Source organism: Triturus cristatus, chromosome 3_2, assembly GCF_964204655.1.
Source record: "Triturus cristatus chromosome 3_2, aTriCri1.1, whole genome shotgun sequence".
Taxonomy (NCBI): Eukaryota; Metazoa; Chordata; class Amphibia; order Caudata; family Salamandridae; genus Triturus; species Triturus cristatus.
Window position 1 is genome coordinate 908632322 of NC_140584.1, and position 26156 is coordinate 908658477.

Here is a 26156-nt window from a genome sequence, read left to right on the forward strand (position 1 = left end):
GGACGTGGGAGATTTAAAATAAAAAATCGGGAGAAGGAAAATTCCCCATTGACTTCTATTGTAGAAAATGCAATTTCAGGCGGGAGACAGCTAAAATAATACCTGAATTGGGTCTATTGGCATGTACGGCAAAGCTAGCGCCAAGATGCCTTTGGGCAATCAAGCCCTCATATAAATTTTAATAACATAAAATTTTGCTTGCGAGAAATTGTCACTCATAGTCGTTGAAACGTCCCTCATAATTACACTGAAATTATGAAAATGTCACACATAGCAATCTGAAACCTTAACAGCTATGGGGCATATGCATCAACATTAGCATTTGCGATTCCTTATTAGCGAAAAATAAGGAATCGCTAATAAGGAATAGCAAAAGGCTATGCATGTAGGAATCGCTATTCAAATAGCGATTCCTTAACATTCCTTATTACCGAATCGGTAATACCGAATCGGTAATAAGGAATACCTACCCATTCATTCCTATGGGCTTGGAGGCCCATAGGAATGAATGTAAAGCCATTCTGTATTAGCGATTCGGTATTACCGAATCGCTAATAGCTGGAGCACTTTCAAGGGTGCCAGGGTGTCAAAAGGACACCCTGTTGCACCCCTGAAAATGATATGTGCACATATGTTGCACACACACATGCTCTAAGGGCATGTGTGTGCGCAACATGACACTTTGAAAAATGCACAAAAGTGCATTTTTCAAAGTTTTTGCAAATTACCATGCAGTTCATCTTCATGGTAATTTGCTCCCCTTATTAGCGAAATCGCTAATTTTTTAACTTTGATGCATTGCATTTAAGGAATCTCACTTTGGGATTCCTTAAATGCAATCGCTATTTAAGGAATCGGTATTTAAGGAATCCCTATTTAAAGAATCGCTATTTAAGGATTCCTTAAATACCGATTTCTGCTTTTGGGTTGATGCATTGGGATTGGGTATTTTTTACTTAATACCGGGAGCTAATAAGGAATCGGTATTTTACCGACTGGATTTTGGCTTGATGCATAAGGGTGTATGTCTATACTTTCTCTAAACTACTCCGTTCTAAGATAAGAGGTGCGTTTAGAAAGAACATCTCAGTCAGTTAAGGAAAATGTCTCGGCCATTTTGAAATAGTACCATTTCGTGTTTAGTTCATATGAAACCGTTCAAAAGCGTCATGAAACTGGTGAGTTTTGCCAAGTCGTGCACAAATAGTACACTACTTTGTTTGGCAAATAAAAATAAAGAATACAACTCTATTAACAGAACAACTACATTAAAATGTCAAATTTGTTATTCTTTTTTTGCTGTCGTTTGCATATCGTGTGAGTGCGTGTATACACGTATTTATGTGTATGTGTGTTTGCCTTTCTGTTGCTTGGTTTCTCGAGAGGTTCTAGCCATTCCCGTTTGTTTTTTAAAATTATTATTTTCTCCAATACCAAGATGGCCGTCACATTTGATTCCAGTCTTCTTTCTATGTCTGTTGTGCGTGCCATCCGATTCGACAGTAATCCATAGAGCGCACGGTTCCGGAAGTGGTTGTGTTTGGCTGGCTGTCAGTGTCAGGATGGAGGAGGAAGAGTTGCAGGTGGTGGATGACCTGGAGGCTGTATTGCATCTTAGTCCCGAGGTGCAGCAGGCCATTGAGCAGGTATGTGGGTGGGTTGAAGGATAACGCCATCCTTACATGCTGACCTGGAGGGGATGGGAAAGACTGCAGCCGTGTGAAATGAGAGAGGCCAGCCATGGGATGGGTGTGTGGGAGAAACGATAGAGACCAGACAAGGTGAAGAGCGAAGGGAGTTTATGCCTGCCACTGGCGACCCTCAGCATTTTGAACAAGAGCAGCTCTGAGGCTGGGATTTGCAGAGTCTGGTACGCGTATATTCAAAAGCTTTTGGAAGAGACAGGCACTCGTGGGTTTGTCTAAAGCACAGTTAATTAGGTAGTGGCGATGCTGTTCTAAGTAACAGTGACTTACTAGGTAACTTCTATTTATCAATACATGGAACCCCCTAGAATCAATACAAACAGCAAGGGCCCCATTAACAGCATCAGGACGAACAGGATGCTAAACTGTCACCTAAGTGAGAATGGTGTCAGAACTCGCATATTAACTCCCTCATCCCCTATACATTTCTCTCAGTGAGTTGAACACTGGTTCCAGAGATTTGGCCCGTAACCTACGTTACTCACAGCTGCCAAGTTTTCAAATGAATGTATGTGACATTTCCACAGTTTCAATGACTTATGAATTACATTAGCTGCCAAATGTGTGGCACTTAGAGTGACACTTTATCATCAGTAAAACCAAACAATGAAGTGCATTGGAAGAGTTGAATATCAGAACTTGCAACGTTTTAAACAATGAGAAACTCTGAACGTATCTTGTAACTAATGCAAAACTCCTGAAATGAAAGGTCTATAACCTACGACCTCTTTCTAAGATAACTGTACTGTAAAACAATTACGGCTCAGTCATTTATTGCAATCAAGGCCTACCATGAGGAGATTCGTAGGGGTCCTGGTCATGGTACATAGAAATAGAGTTGTGTATAGAAAATCTATCTATCTATATATTTACTTTTCAGTATTTTGGTCCTTGATGGTTTGAGCATGATATTAGGAGTGACACTACCGAAAGAATGCAATATGAATACAATATAGCGCATGCCTTATGAGTGCCTCTTTTGTACAGGTTGCTTGGCTTAATAAACTTGAAAGGAGGGACTTTATCACCAATTTTTTTTTGCACCTGCATAATTACCAATTTTTCTATTTTCAGGAATGGCAGTGTATGTCTAATCTAATAATTTGTAGGAGCTTTGGATCTAAATCTGTCATTTTCAAAAGGGGAGTAAGCATGCAATGTTTTAAAATATATAGGTATTTTCCCCTCTGTAAAGAGTCGTTCAGTATCATAGCAATATTTCTGCAAATAAATTAATATGTTGCTTGATAAGAGAAGCAGGCATAATAGCTATCTCACCAGAAGGGTGAGTAGACAATACTATGTTCATTACATCTGATGCTAATTTTTTTTTTTTAAAGTGTTGAAAACATACATTTGAAAGCGAAATTGAATCAAGTTTTCTCGCAGACTTCAGATCTCTCTTATTTAATTTTGATTTTAAGACTCAAATGTTGGATGGATAAAACTGCCACATAAATTGCGGAACTATTGAAGTTTGATCTGGAGCCCCACAGCCACTTTCAGCAGTAGTTACCTAATATATTATCATATGGCCGTTAGAGTAATTGTCGACATTGCTAAGTTAGCATGAGCTCTGCTGCCATGATGCTGCTTTTGCGCACGTAACTACATGACTTTATTTTGCAAGACTGTTTGTGCCTTTCACATGAGAACCGTCTGCTTTCTGCGTTCTCTGCCTGTTCTATGAGTTTAGTCTGAACGCAGTGTGCAAGGCCGATAAACAATACCCCTTGTTATTCTGTTCTGGTGAGTCCCTAGCACCTAGACAAAACATGCTAACACAGCTGCTTTACTGCTGGAAACTCGTGGCTTCTTATGAGAATGCATGTTGTTCAATAACACACTTGGAGAGGGACCTTTCCAGGGAGAAGAGCTATGCTGTTTCTTTGATGTAGAGATACCATCTAGGCACTAAGGTATGGGGTCTGCTGAAAAAGCCCAGAGATCTTCTTTATATAATAAAACTTCTGCTAGCCAAGGGGAGGGTGGTTAGGCCGTATAGTCCTTTAGCCACTGTCTGTATACGATGACATCCCCCCTTTATAATCTATGGAATTGCAAAAATGCTAACTGTTTTAGTTTTATTTGTTTTGCTGCTGGTAATGTCTTGTATACTGCATTATAGAGCACTATAGTTAAAATAAACATTTTGAACTATAACAGTGACTGTCAATTCTTATTGTGGACAGGTACGAGTGAGTGGGTGAGTGAAAGGGTATGTCTTGCTACCGCGATTCCTAGGAGAGTTGGTAGTGTTGTGTTCTGGGTTGTCTAATCATTTTTAGCTTCGTGATTATGTAGGAGAGCGAATGAGACACTATAGCTAGTTGTTTCTGGGATTTTGGGTACTGAGGCGGTAGGAAGGCTCATCCCCTACACACTGAGGTCCTGTTTTCCTGCGCATAGTTCTGTGTATGTGCAGAATCCCTGCAATATGGCGCCCCCAACATTTGGTCTGGGACTTATCTGCGAGACTCCTGAGTATTGCTTGTCCACAATCCCCTCAATCTGTTTCCGGAGACAGTTGTGACGTTGTAGCCTCCTATATTGTGATGTTAAAGGTTTTTCAAGTTGAATTCTAAAAGGTCTTTCTCTTACCCAGTGTTGCGCTGCCGCAAGTCAGTTGTTTAATATTTTTCTTCCATTATGGCAGTTGCCATAACTGCTCCGAACCGCTTATTTGACTCAATGTGGTGGTGCTGATCTTATTTTTGTTGTTGAGGCGGATGCAGCGCACCGCTTCAAGGTATTTTATTCTTGGGTCACCTTTCCGGCAGTGGATGGAACTGATAATTTCTTTCCCGAGTATACTGCCACCGCGATACCATGGGATTATCGACCTTACCGATCTCTTAAAGTTCCGTTAATGGCTCGGCAACACATTATCTGGTTTAATGCCGCCCTTCCACACCCTTTGACAGTGGTCCGTTTAGGCCCCTTATCGATTGATGGGGCCACATGGCCCGTTTTGGCTGGGTGTACCCCACACCCAAATTATCGTAATTGCATACTTCGTTAAAACGTGTACATAGAGCTGTTATACAGTTCATGTTGCGCAACATGCAGGTGGTATCACCTGGAGATGCTGCACAACCGCCGGGACCCGGTGGTGTAGGTATCAGTCCTGTCATGATTAATTCACTGTTGGGCAAGCGTCCGCAAAATAAGGATTAGCTTCCTTATTGGCTTGCTGAAAAATTTGGGCAGCTCGAAGCTGTTTTTCCAATTACCACACCTATGGAGAAGCACGGGATTCTGACCATGAGCTTACCTAAATGCCTTGTTCCTCAGTTAGCTTATTGTAACACGTTAGGTAGAGTGTTTGCAGCGGTGGATTCGATGTGTTTTGGCGCTACCTCAATCACTGTTCTCCCTTCCGTGATAAAACGTGTTCAGGATAAACATGGGGCCGTAGTGGCCCTGGAGTAGGGAATGAGACTGGTGGGGATGTTCTATATTGTTTGCGATATGATCCTTGCTAATGTGAAGGGTGAGCAGTAAGCATACAAGTGGCACAACGCTTGGAGGCAGTTGCTGACACAGACAACAGCTCAAATTGCCAAAGATCATTGCTAAAGCTTATAATAGGGCCCAATAGTCTGGGAATAAAGTCTTTTACCCAAACTCAGACTCAAACTCAACAAAAAGCCCAGACTGATAAGGATGGGCGCCCGTTCTTTCCTAAAAAGAACTGGAGAAATAAAAAACAGGGGCAGCAACAACAGAAGCATGGTTCGCATGCTGGTTCACGACACCTGACTCTTCTGAGCGAACTTATGATTGGCGCGACCACGCGAAAATTAAGAATCCTGGTAGATTTCAAGTCCCTGATCAGCGCTCTCCTCGTTCTTTACAGGACACATCGGACTCAAGTTGGTGGTGGAGAGCGCCAGGATTGTGGCAAAGGTGCGACCATGCAAAAGGGACAGGAGGAACCTCAACAGTTTGACGTAAAAGCTAAACTAGAGGGACTGCCTCATTTTCTACCCCCGTTTCAGAAGAAAAATGTTGCCGCTTTAACAGCGAAGTATGCCTTAGACAGTGAGAACGCTACTCCTAGACTGGACATGGGTAGTGACTCTGCTCGACACCGTGGCGGAAGTTGCCATAGTGCAGGAGGCACTGCGTCCCTGTTTGGAGGGCAACTAATACTTATTACAGTAGAAACGTCAGATACTCAAGTTGCGCCCAAGGATAGACTCTATGAAATTGTCTTCCAAATTGAGGGTGATATACAGCATACAATTACAGCAGTTATCTGGGAAAATCGCACCTCCTCCTATGACATTTTGTTGGCGGAGGCAGCTTGGCCTCCACCATTTGTTCTGGCCGCTTCTAGAGGGGAGTACGTGATACTTCCGAGTTTTTCACGTTACGTCCCTGAGGAAGCTAAACAGGCTTGCGCATCTGAGTGGGCATTGGCCCTTGCCCCAGCAGTGTACCGTAATCAGGTGTGTTGGGATAGAGATTCACCAGCGCATGAGATACCATTACGGTCTATGCCACAACATCCAATCAGACGAGAGGTTAAGGCTCCCGTTTGTGACAATCTGACTCAATTGGAATCGTAAGGAGAAATTGAATCATGTGTATCACTGATGAATAATCCTCTTTTTCCAGAATCAAAACCGGACAGTTCATATTTTATTGTATTAGATTGTTGAAATTTTAATAGTCGTCATTGTATATATTTGCGGTACAGAACACACACAGCTCTGCACTAGTGAACAGCCTTATTCGTAAAATATACACAACCACAATAGATATATCCAATGGTTTCTACAGTCATAACTTGGCTCCTGAGAGCCGTGACTTGACAGCATTTAGCGCCGTCGGGAATCAAAAAAGATTTACGCACTTGCCAATAGGCTTTTGCTGCACATGTTGTGTCTTTGTTGCACAGGATAGATCCAGATGCGTTCTCGTATGTAAATGATACTTTTCTGACGAGTTGACCGAATCATTCTGTAGTATGCCGACTATGGATACAAATTCAATTTTGCTAAATTACACATCGCTTGTTTTGCGGTGCTCTTTTTGGGCTACGAGATCAATAATGAAGGTTAGCCCTCTACTTTCTGTGCACAATTGCAACCTACGTAAATACTGAAGTAGCTTCAGTCTTTGCTGGGATATTTTAATTTCCGAAGGACATACATCCCCCGATTATGCCCAGTGTATCAAACTGCTCTATGCGTTGATACATACAACCATCACATTCTTCTGCCTGCCGGCTTCCGAAAAATACCTCTATTCTACAGTCTTTGCAGTCAGATCTGCTAGCGACTAAATACTTGTTGACCCGTGATAATTCCACGAACCTGGCCATACGTATAGTACCGGGGACGGTGGGTTTCACTTACTTGACGTTCAACAAAGGCGACACAGTGCCTATTGCATACAAATCACATTTGTACACACAGAGGAAATGTGATTTTCGAATGTTGGATGAGTTCAAATGTATCATTTCTACCGACGGCTCGGCTCAACCGGCCATCAGGTCCAAACATGCGCTGTTGTGGCTAGTTCAATTGTAAATGGTGAATTTAAGTCTTCCATTGTGCATACACAGGCACTTGAGGACTGTACGGCGCAATTGGCGGAGCTGCGTGCTCTTGATCTAGCTCTCGAGTTTGCTGATCCTAATGTGAATACTCTTATTGTGTGCGATTCTTACTACTGTTTTCCAGTCTTTTAATGAGAACTTATTCTTTTGGTCTCAAAATGATTATCGGGACTCCAAAGGCAGCGCAATAAGCCATAAAATGCTGTGGTTTCGAGTGGCTGAGCTTAAAGAACGTCTGGCACTCACACAGGTTATACATACTCTTGGCCATCAGAGTGTGGTAGCACAGGCTGTTGGTAATACTTTGGTTGACAAGGCAGCCAAATCTGCAGTAGCCACGTGTTCCGTTGCAGCAGTTACAAGATCCATGACTAAAATAGGTAATTCAATTTTGGCAGCTAAAGCTGCACCCAAGGATTAAACTGCTTACCCGCAGGGCTTCCCTTCAAAGTATTCTTATAATTTATCTCCTGAACAAGGTCCTTATGTAACAGTTCGGTCATTTGGGGGATCGGCTGGCCTGCTTTGATCACAGCCACTGGCTTCTGCACTTACTGGGGTGTCTGCGACTGTCTAGATTTTACAGCAACGTTATTGGTGGCGTGGTTTATATAAACAAACCCGTAATTATGTGCTTTCTTGTGAAATTTGTCAACAAATCAAACAGTCTACGGTTTCACGACCACTACAAACACAGCTATATATATCAAATCAGCCATTTGGCTTTGTATATCTTGATCACTGCAGTCCATTGACTTCTGATACTGCCTATAAATATATTTTTGTTGCAGTTGATTTGTGCGCTAGATTCCTGTGGGTTTGGACACAACGCAGTGCTGACGCTTGAAATGTCATTAGAGATTTGCGTGTCTTTGTTGGAATGTTTGTCCGTGGCACCTTCCATTCTGACCAAGGTCCGGCTTTCGCCTCTAAAGCATACAAGGACGCGATTAAGTCTATGGGGGTGCTGGTGCACTTTACGTCTCCATATAGGCCTGAGGGCAATTCCATAGTGGAGCGAAAGAACCATGACTTAAAGCAATCTTCGACAGCTAGAGTCTTAGGTACTGGCAGGAACTGGCTGGCCCATTTGTATGGAGTTAAACGTGCACTCAACCTCCCAAGAAGATCTCTGGGTGGGCGGACCCTATACGAAATGCTCTTTGGCATTAAAATGTTTGTGCCAGACTTGATGGTCTAGACATTGTGGCGGCGGCTGCAACATTTGACGTAGATAACCATTCTACTATGTTACAGGACCTTCAAAAGACCCGTGACAGCTACGCAACAGAACATATACCCTCTTCCAATGACACGGCAATGCTGATTCCGGTCGCCGACTGGCTTCCTAAGATCGAATATCTGGTACGAGAAAAGCTGGAGATCAAAAAAAAATTGTGGTCCCACTTATCGTGCACCAGTCCCAGTTCTTGGATTGAAGGGTTCTCGTACTGTGATTCTACCACCTTGGCCTGGTAGCAAAGAAAACGGATACATTTCAGTTGACAATGTCAAACTACACCATTTGGCGGAATCTCAACAGTGTGACTCCACTACGTCTGCATAATTGGTGTGCTGGAAAAGGCGGGGGACCCTGCTCTGGACCTGTTTGTTGAGGACCTCGTTAAAAACAAGCTACAACCGCGGGGCCTGTCCAACTTCTTTTCATTCGAAAGGGCTCATCGAGTGCATGGCGGCAGACCTCGACCCGGGGCCCCCCCAGGCCCATACTCGCCACAATTTTCAATTTCCGTTATCACGATGCGATCCTCCAGACGGCTCGCATTGCTCCTCCAATTCATATCGAGAACTATACTGTAACCTTTTTCCCGGACTACACAGCAGCAGTGACCAAACAACGCCGCAGCTTTCTGGAGGTTAAGAAGGACCTGAGGGCCCATGAACTAAAATACTCCATGCTATTCCCTGCAAAGTTGCGAGTGGAGACTGAGGGAAAACTTTGGTTCTTTGCTACTCCTGAGGAAACACACGACTGGCTAGACGAGTGGCGTCTGGACCTAAAAGACTGGGACAGAAACAACACTATCGACTACAGGTGGCGACCGCCTCGGAATTGGAGGGCGCAACCTCGCCGGAAGACCCACGACAAGAGCAAGGTGCACACTAAGGATGCAGGCTGAACCCTAGAATCTACACCGGTTGTGTGGACAGGATCTCACAAATCAGGCGAACTGACCTAAATGTTGGCCAAATTACCTGTAGCGAGTCACTGACTGTGTCCAGAATCATCGCACATTCCGCACTACCTAGCGTCGCCGCTGACATGGCCCAAAGACTTTTCTTGGACCATTTTGCCGTTCTACATTGTTTTATCCATTGGGATGGTTTGCTGTGATCATGGAGCTACTCTCCCCCTCGCACGCAAGTACCAGTTATGGGGACAAAGCACTTTGCAGAGTTTGGGAGGCGTGCAGTTTCAAGTCCGCCGAGCAGGGAGGGGGAATGGGAACTGTTTAACGTTATTTTTTTTTCAAGTTTCAGGTACACTGCGAGATTACTAAGTACATATATACTATCTTATCTGCATGGCGTTTGCACTGCAATGTTTTTTGTGTTTTTCCATTATTGACGTAAACTATGGTACAAGCGACTGCCCCGGCCGTCTCTTCGGCTACACACTCACTGCACTCTAGTACGAGCGGGCCCCCCTCTCTAGATTATATCCTGGAACGTCAATGGCCTTGGAGATCAGATTAAGAGAGGGCAGGTTATACAATATCTTAAACGCAAGGCGCCAGCAGTGGCCCTGATTCAAGAATCCCACCTGGTGGGCCCAGCTTGCAAAGCCTTAGATACATAGGGTTTCAAAATGGTGGCGCACTCAGACTTCTCCTCCGGCTCTCGGGGGGTAGGCATCCTGATTAATAAACGCTTCCTGATTATTATAGCGGGGACATGGTCCAATACTCTGGGACGTTTTGCAGCCGTGGCGTGTCAGTGGGAGGGAGGTCCATACAATCTAGTGTCAGTATACATCCTACCAGCTCTACATCGGGTGACCTTTCCTGCCCCGGGTACATTTCTGCTCACACTTTCGCAGGCAGAATTGGTAATAGGGGGCAACTTTAATGCAACAGTAGATGCTGCCATAGATTGATGGCCCCCCAAGGATAAAAGCAGGATCAACCTCCGGTTATCTGAATTCCTAGACGCTTTTGGTCTCATGGATGCTTGGTGCTCACAGTTCCCACAGGAGCGACAATACACCTTCTGTTCGGGGGTGCATGGCAGTTTATCAAGAATAGATTACATCTTCACATTGGCGACAGGCCTGAAAGGGATACTGGAGATATCACATTTGCCCAAGGGCATTGCTGATCACTCCCCTGTCCTACTCAGATACACATCTTGTACCCGGGGGCGGTGTCGAATCTTCCCGATCTACCCTGGGTTCCTACAAAACCCTCAGATTTGGAAGGGTCTGCTCACGACCACGAAACAACACTTTGAGGAAAACGAACATTCCGAAACATCCCCGACGACGCTGTGGGAGGCATACAAGACAGTATTAAGAGGTCAAGCTATCTCACTGATCACAGGCCATAAACAGGAACAATTGAGTCACATAGCGGCTCTTGAGAGGGAGGTGAGACGCGCAGAGTCAGACCATTCACTAGGCGCTACCGACACTATGGCACATAAACTAGATCTGGCCAAGAAGGAATACAGGGACTACCTGTGGGAGGAGGCGAAGATTAGGCACACCAAAACAATGCACACTATTTACGAGGTGGGAGAAAAGGCAGGCGGTGGGTGACACAGTTGAGACTGGACAACGGAGCTGGCACGACAGATCCACAGCAAATAGTGGATGCACCAGTGCTACACTATGAGAAAGTGTATACACCTACCGCCACTGCCACGACTGAAGACAATCTCGCTTTTCTCAGAGATATTCAGATGCCTACACTTACCCCTAGTGACCTGCAGGACCTAGAGGCAGATTTGACGATAGAGGAAATAACACTGGCAATTGGTGCACTGCACACTGGGAAAGCTCTAGGTCCTAACAGAATACCGATGGAATTGTATAAAATAGCTGCGAGTCACCTGGCACCACACCTGCTGGAAATGTATACAGACTGTTTGGAAAAAGGGGAACTTCCCAGGGATCAAAGCTTAGCCACAATAGTGGCAATACATAAACCTGGGAAACCACCGCAGGACAGTACATCATACCGGCCTATTTCATTGCTCAACACAGAAGCCAAAATACTGGCCACCAGGCTGCTACCCTATCTCACAAAACTGGTACACCCGGATCAATCTGGGTTCATGCCAGGTCGTAACACGGCGCTTAATCTGAGGCGACTGCAAGCCGTTATAGCCCGTCTATCACTCATAGAGGAAAACACAATTATCCTCTCTCTTGATTCACATATGGCATTTGACCTAGTTGAATGGCCCTTTCTTTCTGCAGTACTCCGACACCTGGGCTTTGGTCCCCAGTTCTGTGCATGGGTCCAATTACTGTACACGAAACCCTTGGCGCACGTAGTGGTGAATGGCCGCATCTCTGCAGACTTCCCCCTTGGGCAGAGGGACTAGACAGGACTGCCCCTTGTCACCGTTGCTATTTGCGCTGGTGCTTGAGCCATTGGTGGCTTGGTATCAGGTCATTTGAGGACTCAAGTGGGCAGAGGGATGGGAAGACCACATTTCCTTGTACGCGGATGATGTTTTATTATACATGGCTTCCCCTGCAAGCTCCATTAATTGCCTCTTAGACTTTTGCGCGGCATATGATACAGTTTCAGGATATACCATTAACTGGGGAAAGTCACTGCTATATGTGCTTAAGGGCCCTCCACCATGACTACCTAGAAACTGTGAGATACATATTGCGGAACCTGGATTTAAATATCTTGGGTTATATATAACACCACACCCCGAGCAGTTTTGGGGAAGAACCTCCTGGAACCCCTGGATAGGTTTAAATGGGATGTGAAGCACTGGCGCTCCTTGCCGCTGACGGGAAGGGCGGCCCTCTTCAAAATGAAGGCGCTCCCTCGGTTCCACTATGCCCTGCAAAATACCCCATTTACGGTTCCCCCCCCAACTACCTTAAAGCAATTGACACTGAAGTCAGCAATCTCCTTTGGGACGGAAAGCCCGCCCGAATAGCCATGTAAAAATTGGTAAAGAGCTGGTATGATGGTGGAATCGCCCTTCCAAACATAAAAGTGTACTACTGGGCGTCACAAGTCACCGTGATAAACCAGTGGCTCCATGCTCCACAAGAGGAACCGGCTTTTCCGTATTGACAGATACGTCCTTTGTGGGGGGGGGGGGGGGGGGGGGGACATCATGGATGCACTATATAATAAAGATCGGGGACCAAACCTCATCGTTCCAGTGGCGCACACCGTACAAATATGTTTCACTGCACTCCGTGCGCTTGGCTGGGAGGGGGTACAAACACAAGCTACACCGCTGTGGGAAACCCGACGATTAGGTAAATTATGCAACACTAAAGGTTTCAAACAATGGGACCTAATTGGTATTTCCCGGGTAGGGGATCCATGGAAGAGGGGCAAAATCATCCCATTTACTCCAGGAAACATATGGGATGGCACCGACGGAAACGTTCCACTACATGCAGATTAGCCATGCCCTTACGAAACGTATTCTGCCGGAAACTGAGCTTTCGGAGGCCTCGCCACTAGAGGATAGATTGTTGACTGACCACATGGCTAAAAAAGCGATTTCACAGACGTACCGCAAAATTATAAAAAACCAACCAGACCCCACAAACACCCTGAGGGACAAATGGCAGACCGACATTAGGGAACTAGATGAGGCAGATTGGCAGGATGCATTATTATCCCAGAGAGAGGTTGCAATCCCCTCCAGTTAAAGTTAGTACAACTTCAAATTCTCCATTGTATCTACTACACACGGACTGCTCTGCACCACATGGGACGTGCTGACACACCCTTTAGTATACGACAATGTGGGGGGATGGGTACCTTCTCCCACATACTGTGGGACTGCCCAGAGATTAAACTATATTGGGAGGCGGTCATGTGCACCATCTCTCGGGTGGGCGGAGCTGCAGTTGAACCGTAACCCAAGTGTTGCATCTGGGAGCCTACAGACCTCAATCAAATTGTCCAAAACTGGCCAACACTTGGCATGACGATAGCGCAACGGAACATAGCTCAACTCTTGGGGGCGAGAATAATTCCTACATACCATCAGTGGTGCTGTGACATGGACGGCGCAATGATAGCAGAGAAAGTGGTTTATATGCATAGGGGGTGTCCCAAAAAATGGACAAGGATTTGGGGAAAGTGGAATGAATTCAGAGGCGATATTTGCGATCCGCCTAGGGTTGAGTCAATGTCTGATGTCAGCGAATAAGTCTACAGGCCGGGGGGACTAGCTGTTTTTCGCAGGTTACACCGCTGTGATGATAGGTGTGAGGGAGGAAACAATAATAAAAAACATGTAAAGGTACTCAATATGTTTACGATTGATTGTAATGCCATGCGCTATTTCTATACCAAAGTATGCAGTAATATGTACCAATTATTGGAAAATGTTAATAAAAACGTTAAAAATAAAAAAGTGTGGTTCCTAGTGTTTCAAGCAACGCTATTTCTGTGAATCCGAAGGCTTCAACTTCTTCGACTAATGCCGATGTCGTTGAGGGTGAGATGGAGACTACTATTGATCTTTTGTCTGTTGTGCCTTCATCTTCTTCCCACACAGACGTCGGGTATGCTTATCCTGCGGATGAGTCCCACATTGAAGTACCGGGCAGTCCTTTACGTCGTCAAGCTGATGCTGCGCTACCACCGTTAATGAATGTGGGAGCATGCGGTCATTTTGAGGACCGTACGAGCTTCTCTTATGACTCTTCCTCCTCGCCTTCCTCTGTGGCGACTCCACCAACAACAAGCATTTGCAATGCAATAGGTCTCGCATTTGCAAAAGTTTGAGCTATTGGCATTGTAAATGACAAACCTTTTATCAATGTGTTGGATTTGAAAACTGATAAATAAATGGCATTGTCATTTACAATTCCAGTAGCTTAAACTCTCCCATTCTAAATGACAATGCCTTTTTAAAATCTTTTTAATAAAAAAACATAAATAAAACAGTCATTTATTATACCATTAGCTGAAACTCGTGTAAATGTGAGACCTATTGCATTGCAAATGCTTTTTTTTTTTACTTTGCTTATGTGATGGCAATACATGTCCAGCATAGTGAAACACTAACTTAAATGCTGACCCTTCTTCCAAAGACCAGTTCCTGCAGAGTCTCCCAAATAATTAGTGGCTTATTTGCATTGGATATTTCTCGTTCGCTTTACACCCTTTTCTGGGACACTCGGAGTCAGAGGCGCAACTAGAGACAAAAACCAGCTTGCGATCCACCAGTGGGTCGCGCCTCACAGTTTGGGAAACAGTAGCATAAATGGTACACAACTGCACAAATACAGCACCTGCACTTGTGTGTACAAGTCATGAAAATGTTTGGGTTGTTACTATTACTTTTAAGTTGAGGCTGGCACAACTGTTCTTTTAGGCAGCAAACACCACCAACAGAACACAGTAAACAGAACACTGAATACATATCAAACTCAGATGCAATATACCATATAGCTAGGTATCACTGGCCAGGGCCCCTCCTTCTTTCCCTCTCAGCTGCTTAACTTCATTTGACTTTGGCCTGGGTAAAATGGGCCCTGGCATGTGCAATCTGGTCCGCTTGTCACGAGTATTTCCAGAACTACAGGCAAAATGTTTAGTTTGCCACTTGGCCGCTCACTCTTCCAAAGACGCAGGGCAATTTTTAAACTTCTTCATTGCAGTCTGGTGCTCTGCATTTGCCCTTTGATGTGGTACCCTGAGGCAGCTGCCTACAGAGGTTTTTATGGAGCACTAGCACCGAGTCTATTGGGCTAAATGACCTTTTTTAGAAGTTGAAAAGCTTTAAGTAAAACATGCACAGAGTGCAAAATACCCATGTATTACTGTTGTTCAATGTTGGAAAACGAGGCAGCATCTTGGCCGGGGCATTCTCCTGCAGTAACCTAAGTATACTGATAACCAATTTCTTGGGTTAGTGGTTGCTACGCTTTAGCTGGTCGTGCTATTTGGCTTATATAGGCCAATGTCAAGAAGAGTTATCTTGCACTGGACTGATTACAGCTGGGCCTTTTTGCTGTAAACACCACACACAGCATTCACAGGGCTGGAATTTTCCTCCCGTTTAGCCTAGTTTTTGGGATTGGCCCTGCCTGTTCGTAATTTGAGGTAATAGCTTGGTGTTAGGCACTGATCTCTGGGGTATGATTTAGCTGAGTTTTCGCTTGGGGAGTTGCAAACTAATTCCACACAATTTTGGCAATCCTACGATGGTGGGTGAGGTAAACAGCACTCTATTCTGAAGTGGGCATTAAGCTACAAATTAGCCTTTCTCTGCACCCTAACCTTGTTTTACATTTAGTTCATTCTCCCTTGCACTATGGCTGTCAAACGTTAGAGTAGGTAAAAGGAAAGGGAGCGATACTGAGCTAGCGCAGCTATTAAAGCTTGTGTTGGCCAAGCTGGGGGATTGGGGTGAGTCCGGCAGCACGGCATCCGATCCCGAGCCAATCCCTGGGAAAGGGGGAGACAAAAGCCTGCGTTCAACCCCTTTCCCCCCTCCTCCCCCACTCCATCTGGCAGCGTTTCCTCCGGTTAGCAGAGTTGAGGGACAGCCAGCTCAAGGTAGTTCTGGGAAGCAAACGAGTGGCACGGTTACACAGAAGTCCCCTGGGGTAGATGGCGTGTACTTTTGTTGTTGGAATGGGGGCGTCCGGGCCAAGCACCGCTCATCCAGCCGCTATATCACTCCTCTGTTCTACACCCGTGGGTGCGCTACAGATGCTGCAAGGGGCAATTGAGGTTCTGGCATTATTAGCTAATATTAGATGGTCATTACAGTTACTCTCGTTGCAGAAAATAATCGACCCGCCAGGGGAAGTTAGGGGATCTGCTGCCCTTGATTTGCGGGGGTTGAATGGTGACTTGCTGGTAGGCTGGTCGGAACCCCTAGCTTGGACATCACCGTGTAGTACCCATTCCAATGCGCCTGGGGGGAGAAGGTGGGTCTGTCCAAGTCCCCGAGGCGCTGCCAGTCCCCGAAGTAGCGCCAACGGGCTCAAGGGGATAAACCTGTTTTTCACAGCAACCTAACGGCTGCAGTGGCTGCTTTAATCAAGGAACAACATTGTCCAACTGATTACGTTTAAAGCACCACACACTGCCAAACCAACTTCAGAACAACAGCAAGGCCAGCCACTTCCTATGGACGGACTCTGTTAAACTGTGTGGCTGAACTGATCACACACGAACATGAAACAGTGTTGGACAGGCCGGCGCCTCTCAGTACCATGACATGCAACGTCCTACATCTGAACGGTGCAGTGGAAGATAATGGGAGCTCTTTTTTGGGGCCGTTTTATATAGTGCAAACTCGACCCGAAGGTATTGGAGCGCTTTACATGAGCACCGGTTATGTTACACAAGGACACATTAATTTTTGTTAGGCATGGGGAGATTTGTCCAGAATCACAGGATGCTGAGCGGACGCTGAGGCTCGCACCTGGTTCCCTAGCTCCAAAAAGTCAGCAGCTCTTGCCTTTAGGCCACATCATACAATGTCCTTCTTGGGCAGCAGAGCACCAAATAAATGATAGGGAGCAGCATTTTATCCATGTAAAAAAAAGCACTTTAGGCCTTGCTGGGGGTATGTAAAGTCCTTTAAAAATACTAATACTATAAAATGCATTACACTACTTTTCTTTGGGGCACTGGTCTGTCTAGTTCTGTCCCTAACTGCCTATTGGGCAGTCTGATCGCCATTATACCTATGAAGGCCACTTTTGAAATCTTGAAAGTGAGGAATCTGGTGTGAAAAAAATAGAATTAATTATAATCAGGGGTTTAAGTGGGATGAAAAAACTGGGGGGGGGTGGTCTCTCAAAGGGGCGTGGCTGATGTAATTAGGGCGTGGCTTAAAAAGTAAGCTAAAATTTGTGCTTAGCATTATGTGTAGCCCCACTGGTAATTTGCTGCTTCTGTCATTGAATCCACACATAAAATACAACAAGTAACATTACACCCACAACAAGCCAGGACTATTGGCTTTGCCAATGGTTTCAAGTTGCATATGATAAATAGGCAACAACTATGGTTTTGTTATATAGAACATTGAAAATGCTTCAGTTGTAAACATGATGAGACTGTGAAAGAACTATACGGAGTCTCTAAAGTTACATTAAAGTCAGTGAAGGGTGGCACCGCTCCAGAGTTAAGATTTATTTTTCACCCTGAGGGTGAGAGCAAAAATGGAGAGCCCGATAGGAACCCGTCTCACCACCTGCTTTAAAGCACTGCCAGCGCTGAGCACCGGCAGTACCCGGCCCACTTAAAGCCCTGCTTCTAATGGCTTTATTCGGAGTCTGCATTTTTAGGTGCAATGATCCCGGGCAACTAAAACGGTAAACTCTGCTGTAAGCATAGAGTTTAGGGCCACAGTAGAGAGTTACTCCCTGAATAAGGGGGTATCCTTACAAACACAAACTCTTCAATCTCTAACGATCCCATGGAGCAGTGCGCTACCTGTCGATACATGTACTCCAGCCCCTCGCCAGTGGAATGAGGCGCTAGATAAAGGCAAAAGTAAAAAACTGCACCTCACAGAAGCAAACTGATCCCGAGCCACCTGTGTGCATACACAAAAATGAGCAGCTTCACGTCACAGACGCACGGCTCTGAAGTAAGTAAGGTACCTCCTGCTGTGCTTCCGTAGATGTTGCCGATGAAAAATGTCAATTAATAAAGCCATAGGTCCGGCGAGGGAGCACGACAATACGGCCGAAGAACGAGGCATTACGTAGGTCCTCCACTCAAAAGGGAAGTGCTAGGCAGTGTCTGCCGCAACCTCACTTTTCAAGCAGCTGTCAGCTGTAGTTTAGCTGACAGGGTGTCACCCACGTGAGACATGTTTTCAACACTGTTCACCCGTTCACCGAGTGAAGACAAGCGGCAGGGAAAGCGATCCCTTTCACTTTCGCGATCGCTTCAAAAACAAAGAAGCCCGCGAGTGGTGCGCGCCACAGCGAGCCATATGATTTCAATTATCGCGCCCGTGTCTGGGCACGATAATTTAAACCATATGGCAGGAATGCGCATAAAAGACACCAATAGGCCATGGGCGGAGCAATGCACCCGCCTTTGGCCTATTGTGTGCTATCTTTAAAATAAACACGCAGGCACCGGCCAATAGCAGGCCACAAAAGTAAAAAAACACGCACAAGCGTGTACAATTCCAGGGTCCGTTTCGGAACCCCGGACAAAAGGACTCTCGCTGCGCGAGCAGTGCTGCGCACTGCATCGCTAAGCGCGAGACCTAAAAACGAGTATTTTTATCTCTTGGTTCACAAAGACTTACATGGTCCCACCCTGGACCTACATCTGGTTGGTGCTTATCCTCATTTTCCTCTTCATGTCGATTGGGTTTGTGACAATATTCTTCTTGCTCATCAATGGACATTACTTGCCAGAACGCTCTGCAGTAAAGTTGGTCGACGGAATTCTGGCTCCCTATACATCGTACCATATCATGAAACGTGATCAAGCTCTTGTGAACATTTTGGCTTTCCCTGTTACAGATGGCATCATTTGGGATAAGGTTGCATTCGAAATCCATGATCCGACAGAAGTCCCCAAGATACCATATGTGTTTCGCGTTTCATTAGGAGATGTGGTAACACAGGACATACAATCTGATTATTGGGATGTATAAGCAGTACATTTGTTGTTTTCTGACTTAAAGTATTATGCTGCTTTTGATGCTAAAGATTTATATTTAAATTCTGCCAATTACGCTGATTTATTCTGTTATCAACATTATGGCCACCATTTCTTGCACAAAACAAACCCGTTAAGACCTGCTTTTAATTACACGCAATGGGAACATTGTCCAACTCCCTTACAGATAAGTTCAAAAACGCCTAGAAATAAGTTCACCTATTTCACTTGTTACAACACGTCCAATCCAGGATCCTATTTCTTTAAATTGAAATTGCCGTCTCAATCTAAATTTATTCTGACGTACACAAAATTAGTCTATTCCAATTCCTTTAGAACTGTATTGGCCTTACAGGGTTATGATCACTGGAAAGATACCATTGATGTGAAATCGATTTGGGGCACTAATGCTTGGCAGGTCCAGGGAACCGAAGCTTTGCCTAATTCCAACTCCCAATATTATTTTTAAATGACACCGTACACCAAACTACTTGAAATTTGAATATTCCATCCATTCCGTCAATGGCGGTGTATGATAATTGGCGTAAACACACCAATTGTACCATCGATGTATTACAGGCTCTGTTTCGAAATGACAGTTTTAATATCTCTGATGTAGACCCCTCGGAATGGTTGTTGTGGCAAACCAATTCAAATGCATGTCAACTGCGTTTTTATAATGTAACGTCCAGTTTCACACAAAGTAGACCTGATTCCCCCCCCGTTACCCACAGTCACACTGTCACCACATATTCAGTGGGAAAATTGTGCCAACAATGGTTGGAACACTCTACACTGTCGTCGGTAAAACAACACCTGTCCCTCTTGTCGAGCAACATCAATTTGGATGCTTTTATCTTGGGTCCTAAAGCTCCCAGATCAAAGAGATTCATCTATGAGTTTGACAATGGATTATGGAAACTTTTACAGATGGAAGCAGCATTCTGTCTGCGCCAGATTGACAAAGCAAATATAGAAAAAGCCCTTTCAGTAGTCGACAATAGCATAAATACACTGTCTTCCCGCATTTATACTTTAGATAATATTGTTTCATCTGTTATTGATATCATTCAAAGTGATGTATCTGAGTTATATCATGGTCAAAATTAATTACGATCTATGATGCAATTTGCATGGACGTTAGAAACACTCAAAATGGGAAAAGTACCATGGAATTATTTGAACTCTTCTGCTTTGTTTTTACCATTTAATCTAACTGATAAACAGAGATTTGTGTCCATGAAAGACGCTACATACACACTGTTACACATTGAGCAGTTACAACACTTACCATTTTCTGTGGCGGAGACCGATTTGGCCATATGGTTAATTCATGGCGTTATCTCACTGCCTTTTTCGCTATTTCACTTTAAATTTTGTATGAAACATTTCCCAATTGGCCGCTTTGAACCCCCTTGGTAGTACATTTCTCCATGAATTATGGTCCCTACCTTTCACCTACAGATGTCAACGGGAGGATAAGTAAGTTTTCCTAACAGGGGAGGACTTCGATTCCACAGTAGGACATTCCCTAGTTTATTAACATGGTAAGTTGCACGGCGCATGTAATGTGTCCACACCTAATCTGGCTTGTTTTTTGAAAGGGAAGCATGTACCGGCAATACTTCCCGCTTTCACGTTGCTTTCTACTGGCAGTTATCTTATTTAGAATAACCACGACTTCCTTCGGAGATCTTGGAGCACCCATCTTTGACACACTTCATCTCCATGATCTGTTGGTTGGTGCCTTTATTTGGGTAGTTTCTGGATGATGAAACTTCCATTTACATGGGCACTTTGTAGAAAGTACTAAACTAAATACTTGTTACTAAGGTGTACTGTTGCAGTAAGTACTTTATATAGAAGTTAATAAAATGTGAGGAAATTGAAAAACCAACAGTGAGGGATATACTTACAGGATGTCAACAGTTATTTAAAATATATCTTCTCAAGGGGGGGGTCATAGACAGGTCAAAAATCTATGTAATGATTTATGAGGGAGCATGTTGCAGTGATAGTGAGGGTGAAACTGAGTTATAGTATGAAGTAATTAATTTGCAAGAAATAAATAAAGTGAGCTCCGTGTAAAATGAGCTGTCTAACACAAGCTGCACTGGTCTACGAGTTCTGTCAGCTGTCTCCTAAAAATCAGACACTGTTGTGTGTGACAGCACGAGGCCACAGTCACACGCAATAGCATTTGACTGTGACTAATGAATTGCATAGGATAGAAATCTTCATTCACAATGAAACACTTCCTCACAACAAATAAAATAAAATATTGCGAACCACTATTGTTATGAATTATCCACTTTGAAAAACACGTAGCGAACAATAATACTACAATAACGTGTCACGCAATATCTAGAATTATACTAGTAAATAATATACTATTAAAATAAAAATTCTTTTAAACAAACGGGTGGTTTTATAGCTCTGTTGCTTCTATTCCATGGACATTGTTGGTGCCAGTGCTAAGACTTTGGACACAGTTCATGTTGAATCCATCTCGTCACATGTTTGAGCACACATCTGTGCAACATTAATTTCTCAATCTACATGGAGAGACTAATTACTCACATTTTTGTTTTATGTCTAACTTCATGCATATACCAACCACTGTACACATTTTCAAGACTATCATGCCAATCATTTGTTTTTGCAATCCTATTTTCCACCACAGACTATTTTCCATCCTGACATAACCTGTGCTAACTTGTGTTATATGTTTCGGAAGGAAGAACTTAGACTGACTCTCGGAAATATGGTTAAGTATTCGTAGGTACACCCATTCACCAACCACTCCGTTTCTTTATTGAGTATCATGCAGAATTATTTCTCCATCTGCTTTCCTTGTGTGAGCAAATCACTGTCATTCACATAGGTTGAATTAGCAACATTAGAATAGAATATTGAAAATGCCATGTAGTCAGGTAAAGGTTTCGACACATGTTCCTTTAATCTCAACAACCAGAAAGGATTTATACCAGTTTTAGAATGTGGTGTAGTATGATGCCCTCAAATTCACTCCCTTGAAGTCTTTTCAGTGTCCAAGCCAGAAACTGGAGCCCATTGAATTGTTTCTTTAAACACTCTATTAACTAGTTTGACCAACCAGGTACACAGTGGAGAGTATAAACTACTGTAATATGTTCAACACCTGCGCTGCTCAGATATTCCTGCTTCTCTCAAGAGGTGAATTGGACACCATTGTCAGACATAGTTATTTTTGGATACCCTTAAATCCCACACACATGTTCCAAAAATGAAATCACACTTCATGTGACGTGCGGGTTAAATAATCATGAGCCTCCTCTGAATGGTAATCAATTAATATGTTGAGATAAAGCATTCCATCAGGCAACCTACCTATGGACCCTACAAAATCAATTGCCTCTTTTTCCCATGCTCTGCATGGAAAATCCGTAGGAATTAATAGTGCAACACGTGTGGACAAATGTTTGTCAGAATGCTGGCAATATTCGCACAAACCAGCTTGCAATTCCACTGCTGTTTCCAAACTAGGCCGCCAATAATGTAATTTTAATGTCTTCTTGGTAGCTGATAAACATTGATGTTGTTCATGGCTCAGCTTTATTAACCTGGTACATAAATTAATTTGAACAACCACCTGCCCACTTTTTGTGATTAAAAACCCTCTCAATACTTTCTTCAAATTGTTTTTATTGTTTGTATTCAGGTCATTGTGACACATCCATAATGGAGTGTAATTCATATCAATATGATTCTTTGATTAAAATATGGCTTCTCACTGCGACGTTGGAGCGGCTCTGCACAATGACGTCACACGTCACAACAAATGGCTCAAACACAATGGTTTTGTGCCCGTCAGACACACTATCCTGGCTCATTAGCTCACCTGCTTCATCGGTGACCCAGCATGACATTCCTCCATTTTTTTCTTCTTTTTCACATCCGGTAGGTAGCGATGACCACTGAAGTTCCTTTCCAGTGTGGTGATTGCTGTGAAAATGAGCTGTGAAAAATATGCTGCCAAAGAGGTACTCTACGGAGGGAGGGTGAAACTGAGTGGTAATATTAAGTAATCTATTTGTAAGAAATTACGTGAGTTCGGTGCAAACGACTCCAGCTGCTCTGGTCACTAATCAAGTGGATTTATGTACCACGGCTAATCACCCAAGAGGGTATCTAGGCACTTCAGGGTAATGACGCTTCAGGTTTGTCAGAAGAACAGCCAAGTCTTGAGTGCTCTCTGGAATTTCAATAGTGAGGTGGAGATCTGTGGTTACAGAGGGAGGTCGTCCAGGTTTTCGCCGCAAGGTAGGAGAAAGAGTGTCTTTATTTGTTGTTTCGGTGGATGCCGTGGGTGTGGGCTAATGAGAGAGAGAGAGAGGCGGAGCGTAGTTGTCTGGTAGGGTGTTGGAAATTCAGGCGAGGGTTGATGTAGGCTGGACCTTGGTTATGCAGGGCTTTGTAGGCATGGATCATTATCTTGAATTGGCACCTCTTTTGTATGAGGGGCCAGTGGAAATTTCTGAGGTGGTGGGTGATGTGGACCCGTCTGGGGAGGATGAGGATGAGTCTGGCAACGGAGTTCTGTTTGGTCTGGAGTATCTGCAAAAGGTGTGTGGGGATCCCAGCGTAGAGTGGGTTGTCATAGTCTAAACGGCTGGTGATTAGGGCCTAAGTGACGGTACACCTGGTGTTCAGGGGTAGCCATTTAAATACTTTTCGTAACAAACTATGTGTGTGAAAGCAGACAAAGGTAATTGAATTCATATGTGACTTCATGGTCAGTTTGCTGTCCAGGATTATCCTGAGGTTTCTGGCATGGTCAGTCTGTTTTGGTGATGGTCCTAGTTCCGAGGGCCACCAGGAGTTGTTCCAAGGGGTGGTGTTTGTGCCAAAGTCTGTGTTGATCTTCAGACAGATGTCCTCCATCCAGTTGGCGATGCTCGTCATGCACCTGTGGAAGATAGTTCTAGTGTTGGCAGGATCTTCTGAAAGCTAGAGGATGAGCTGGGAGTCATCTCTGTAGAATAGGGTGTTAAGTCCATGGGATCTGACCATGTTGGCTAAGGGGGTCATGTAGGTTTTGAGTGTGGGGCTCAGGGAGGATTCTTTAGGGACACCGCAGATTATGTCCTTGGAGGTGAATGGAGGTAGGCGGACCTTCTGTGTTCTTCCGGTGAGGAAGAGGTTATCCACTTAAGTGTGTTTCCTTCTAAACCGATGTGATGATGTCTTTTGATCAGAGTGTGATGAGATACAGTGCAAAGGCTGCTGAGAGGTCGATGAGGATCCAAGCCTTTTCTTCTACCTGGTCGAGGAGGGCTCTGATGTAATGGGTGTTTGTGATCAAGGTAGTCTCGGTGCTGTGGTTGGCATGGAATTCAGATTGGCATGGAATTCAGATGAGGAAGATGATGGGGGTGAGGGTGGTAATGAGCCCAAGATCTCTGTGCATGTTTGGAAATCGAGTGTGTATTGAGGATGAGGCAGGCAAGTTGTTGTGAAGTCTGGGCATTGTGTTGGTTGGTTAGCATGGTGGTGCATGTTGTGTTGGTGGGCGATCTGATGGTCCAGAAGAAGGAGCAGCGGATGAAGGAGAAAGGTTATGGTGTAGATTTGGGGAGGTTTGGTAGCAGAGTTTGTCGTGGCATCCGTGGTCCAGGGCTCGGAGTTCGGCGATGTACCTGTAAGGTGGACAAACAGGGTTTCTGGGGCTGGGCACAGATGGGTTTGCTTTTATGCAGTGGCCTCCATTAATTAGGTCCTGGGAGGAGAGAGAGGTGCTGGGTGGCGGCAGGTGGGAAACGAGAAGTGGCAAAACAAGTGAGAGAAAAAGGAAGGAAAAAACGAGGCGCAGGCACAAAAGGAAAAAGCATTGGCATAGCCAATAGGTCTCGCTTTTGGGACCTTATAAGTGGTTAGCCATCAAGGCGGCGGGCAGGAAGACTGCCGAAAAAGTGACAGCTAGACCAGATTTAAATCAGGCCCTAAGTCACTTAGTCTTGTGATTTGCTATTGGGACTAAAACATCAAAAATGATCGGAACACTGAAGAAGTGGAATATTAGAGAAGCAACTGCTTTACATACTCAGAACAATAACTGTCCATTCTGCGTTATCACATGATACCCAGGTTGACAGGTAGCAAAAGAAAAACACAAGAAAAGCTACGCTCTAGTATGGGGAAGAAAACAGTCATTTAGAGATGGTGCGGTCTAGCAGCTGTCCAGGACAAACAGATGCAGAGAACACCACAGCACTCCAAACCCATACACTGAAAGTGCTACCAGGCACTGCAAATTGGAGGACCCTGAAGCTGGGATGAAGAAATGTAGGGCTTCATCAGCGATTCCTTAGAATGAAACGAGAAGCTGGTGCCCAACAGAGCTCCAGAGCACCTCATGAGAACGCTAAGATGCAATGCCCAATGACAGTAACAGAGCGGATGGCGCTGACCTGCTGAGAGCAGACAGGGGTCAGAAACACAAAGTGCATAGGAGAATGAAAATCCCTACTGACAAGTGTAAACCACATCGAAAGTCCACACAAGGCTTGAGCAGTAACTCACAAAAAACGAACTGCAGGCAACGATTTTTTCAGCGAGTTGTTTATAGGAAAAAGGTTTCGACCTGTGTGACCTTTCCAAACATCTAGTTCAACTCGTTCTGATTAGAGGCTAAGCCTTCCCTCGCAGTTTCATGTGAATATCCGAGCCTGAGGTTTGCCTGATTTTGCATATAGTTCACTCAGAGCGTGTGCAGTTATTTTCTTTTTTTTTTTTACTTCCACAATACGGAAACCTGGTTTGCTTGACACAGTGTCAACGTTTCTCAAGAGCTACTAATCTGTGGGAAGACTGTCGTGTAATGGAATATTTAATTACATTTTCAGTTTGGTTTTACCTTTCGAATGGGGACTCATCTTTTATTAAGGGGAGAGTAAACCCATTACCCTGTGTCTGTCAGTGGCATGCCTAAGGAGGCCCGCACTCTTTTCTAATGCACATTTTGTCCCTTTGTTAATGAAGATTTCTGAAGGCCAGCAACATTGCAATTGA

General features: G+C 44.5%; 1 protein-coding gene across 1 annotated transcript in view; it reads left to right on the forward strand.

Moving 5' to 3' along the window:
• The first annotated feature begins 1495 nt into the window (after positions 1-1495).
• VPS53 (VPS53 subunit of GARP complex) overlaps positions 1496-26156 on the forward strand; it is an 898950-nt gene continuing 874289 nt past the window's right edge. Inside the window, exon 1 of the mRNA XM_085649360.1 lies at positions 1496-1646. Coding sequence (XP_085505486.1) covers positions 1563-1646 — 84 coding nt within the window. The 5' untranslated portion in view covers positions 1496-1562. The remainder of the gene's footprint in view (positions 1647-26156) is intronic.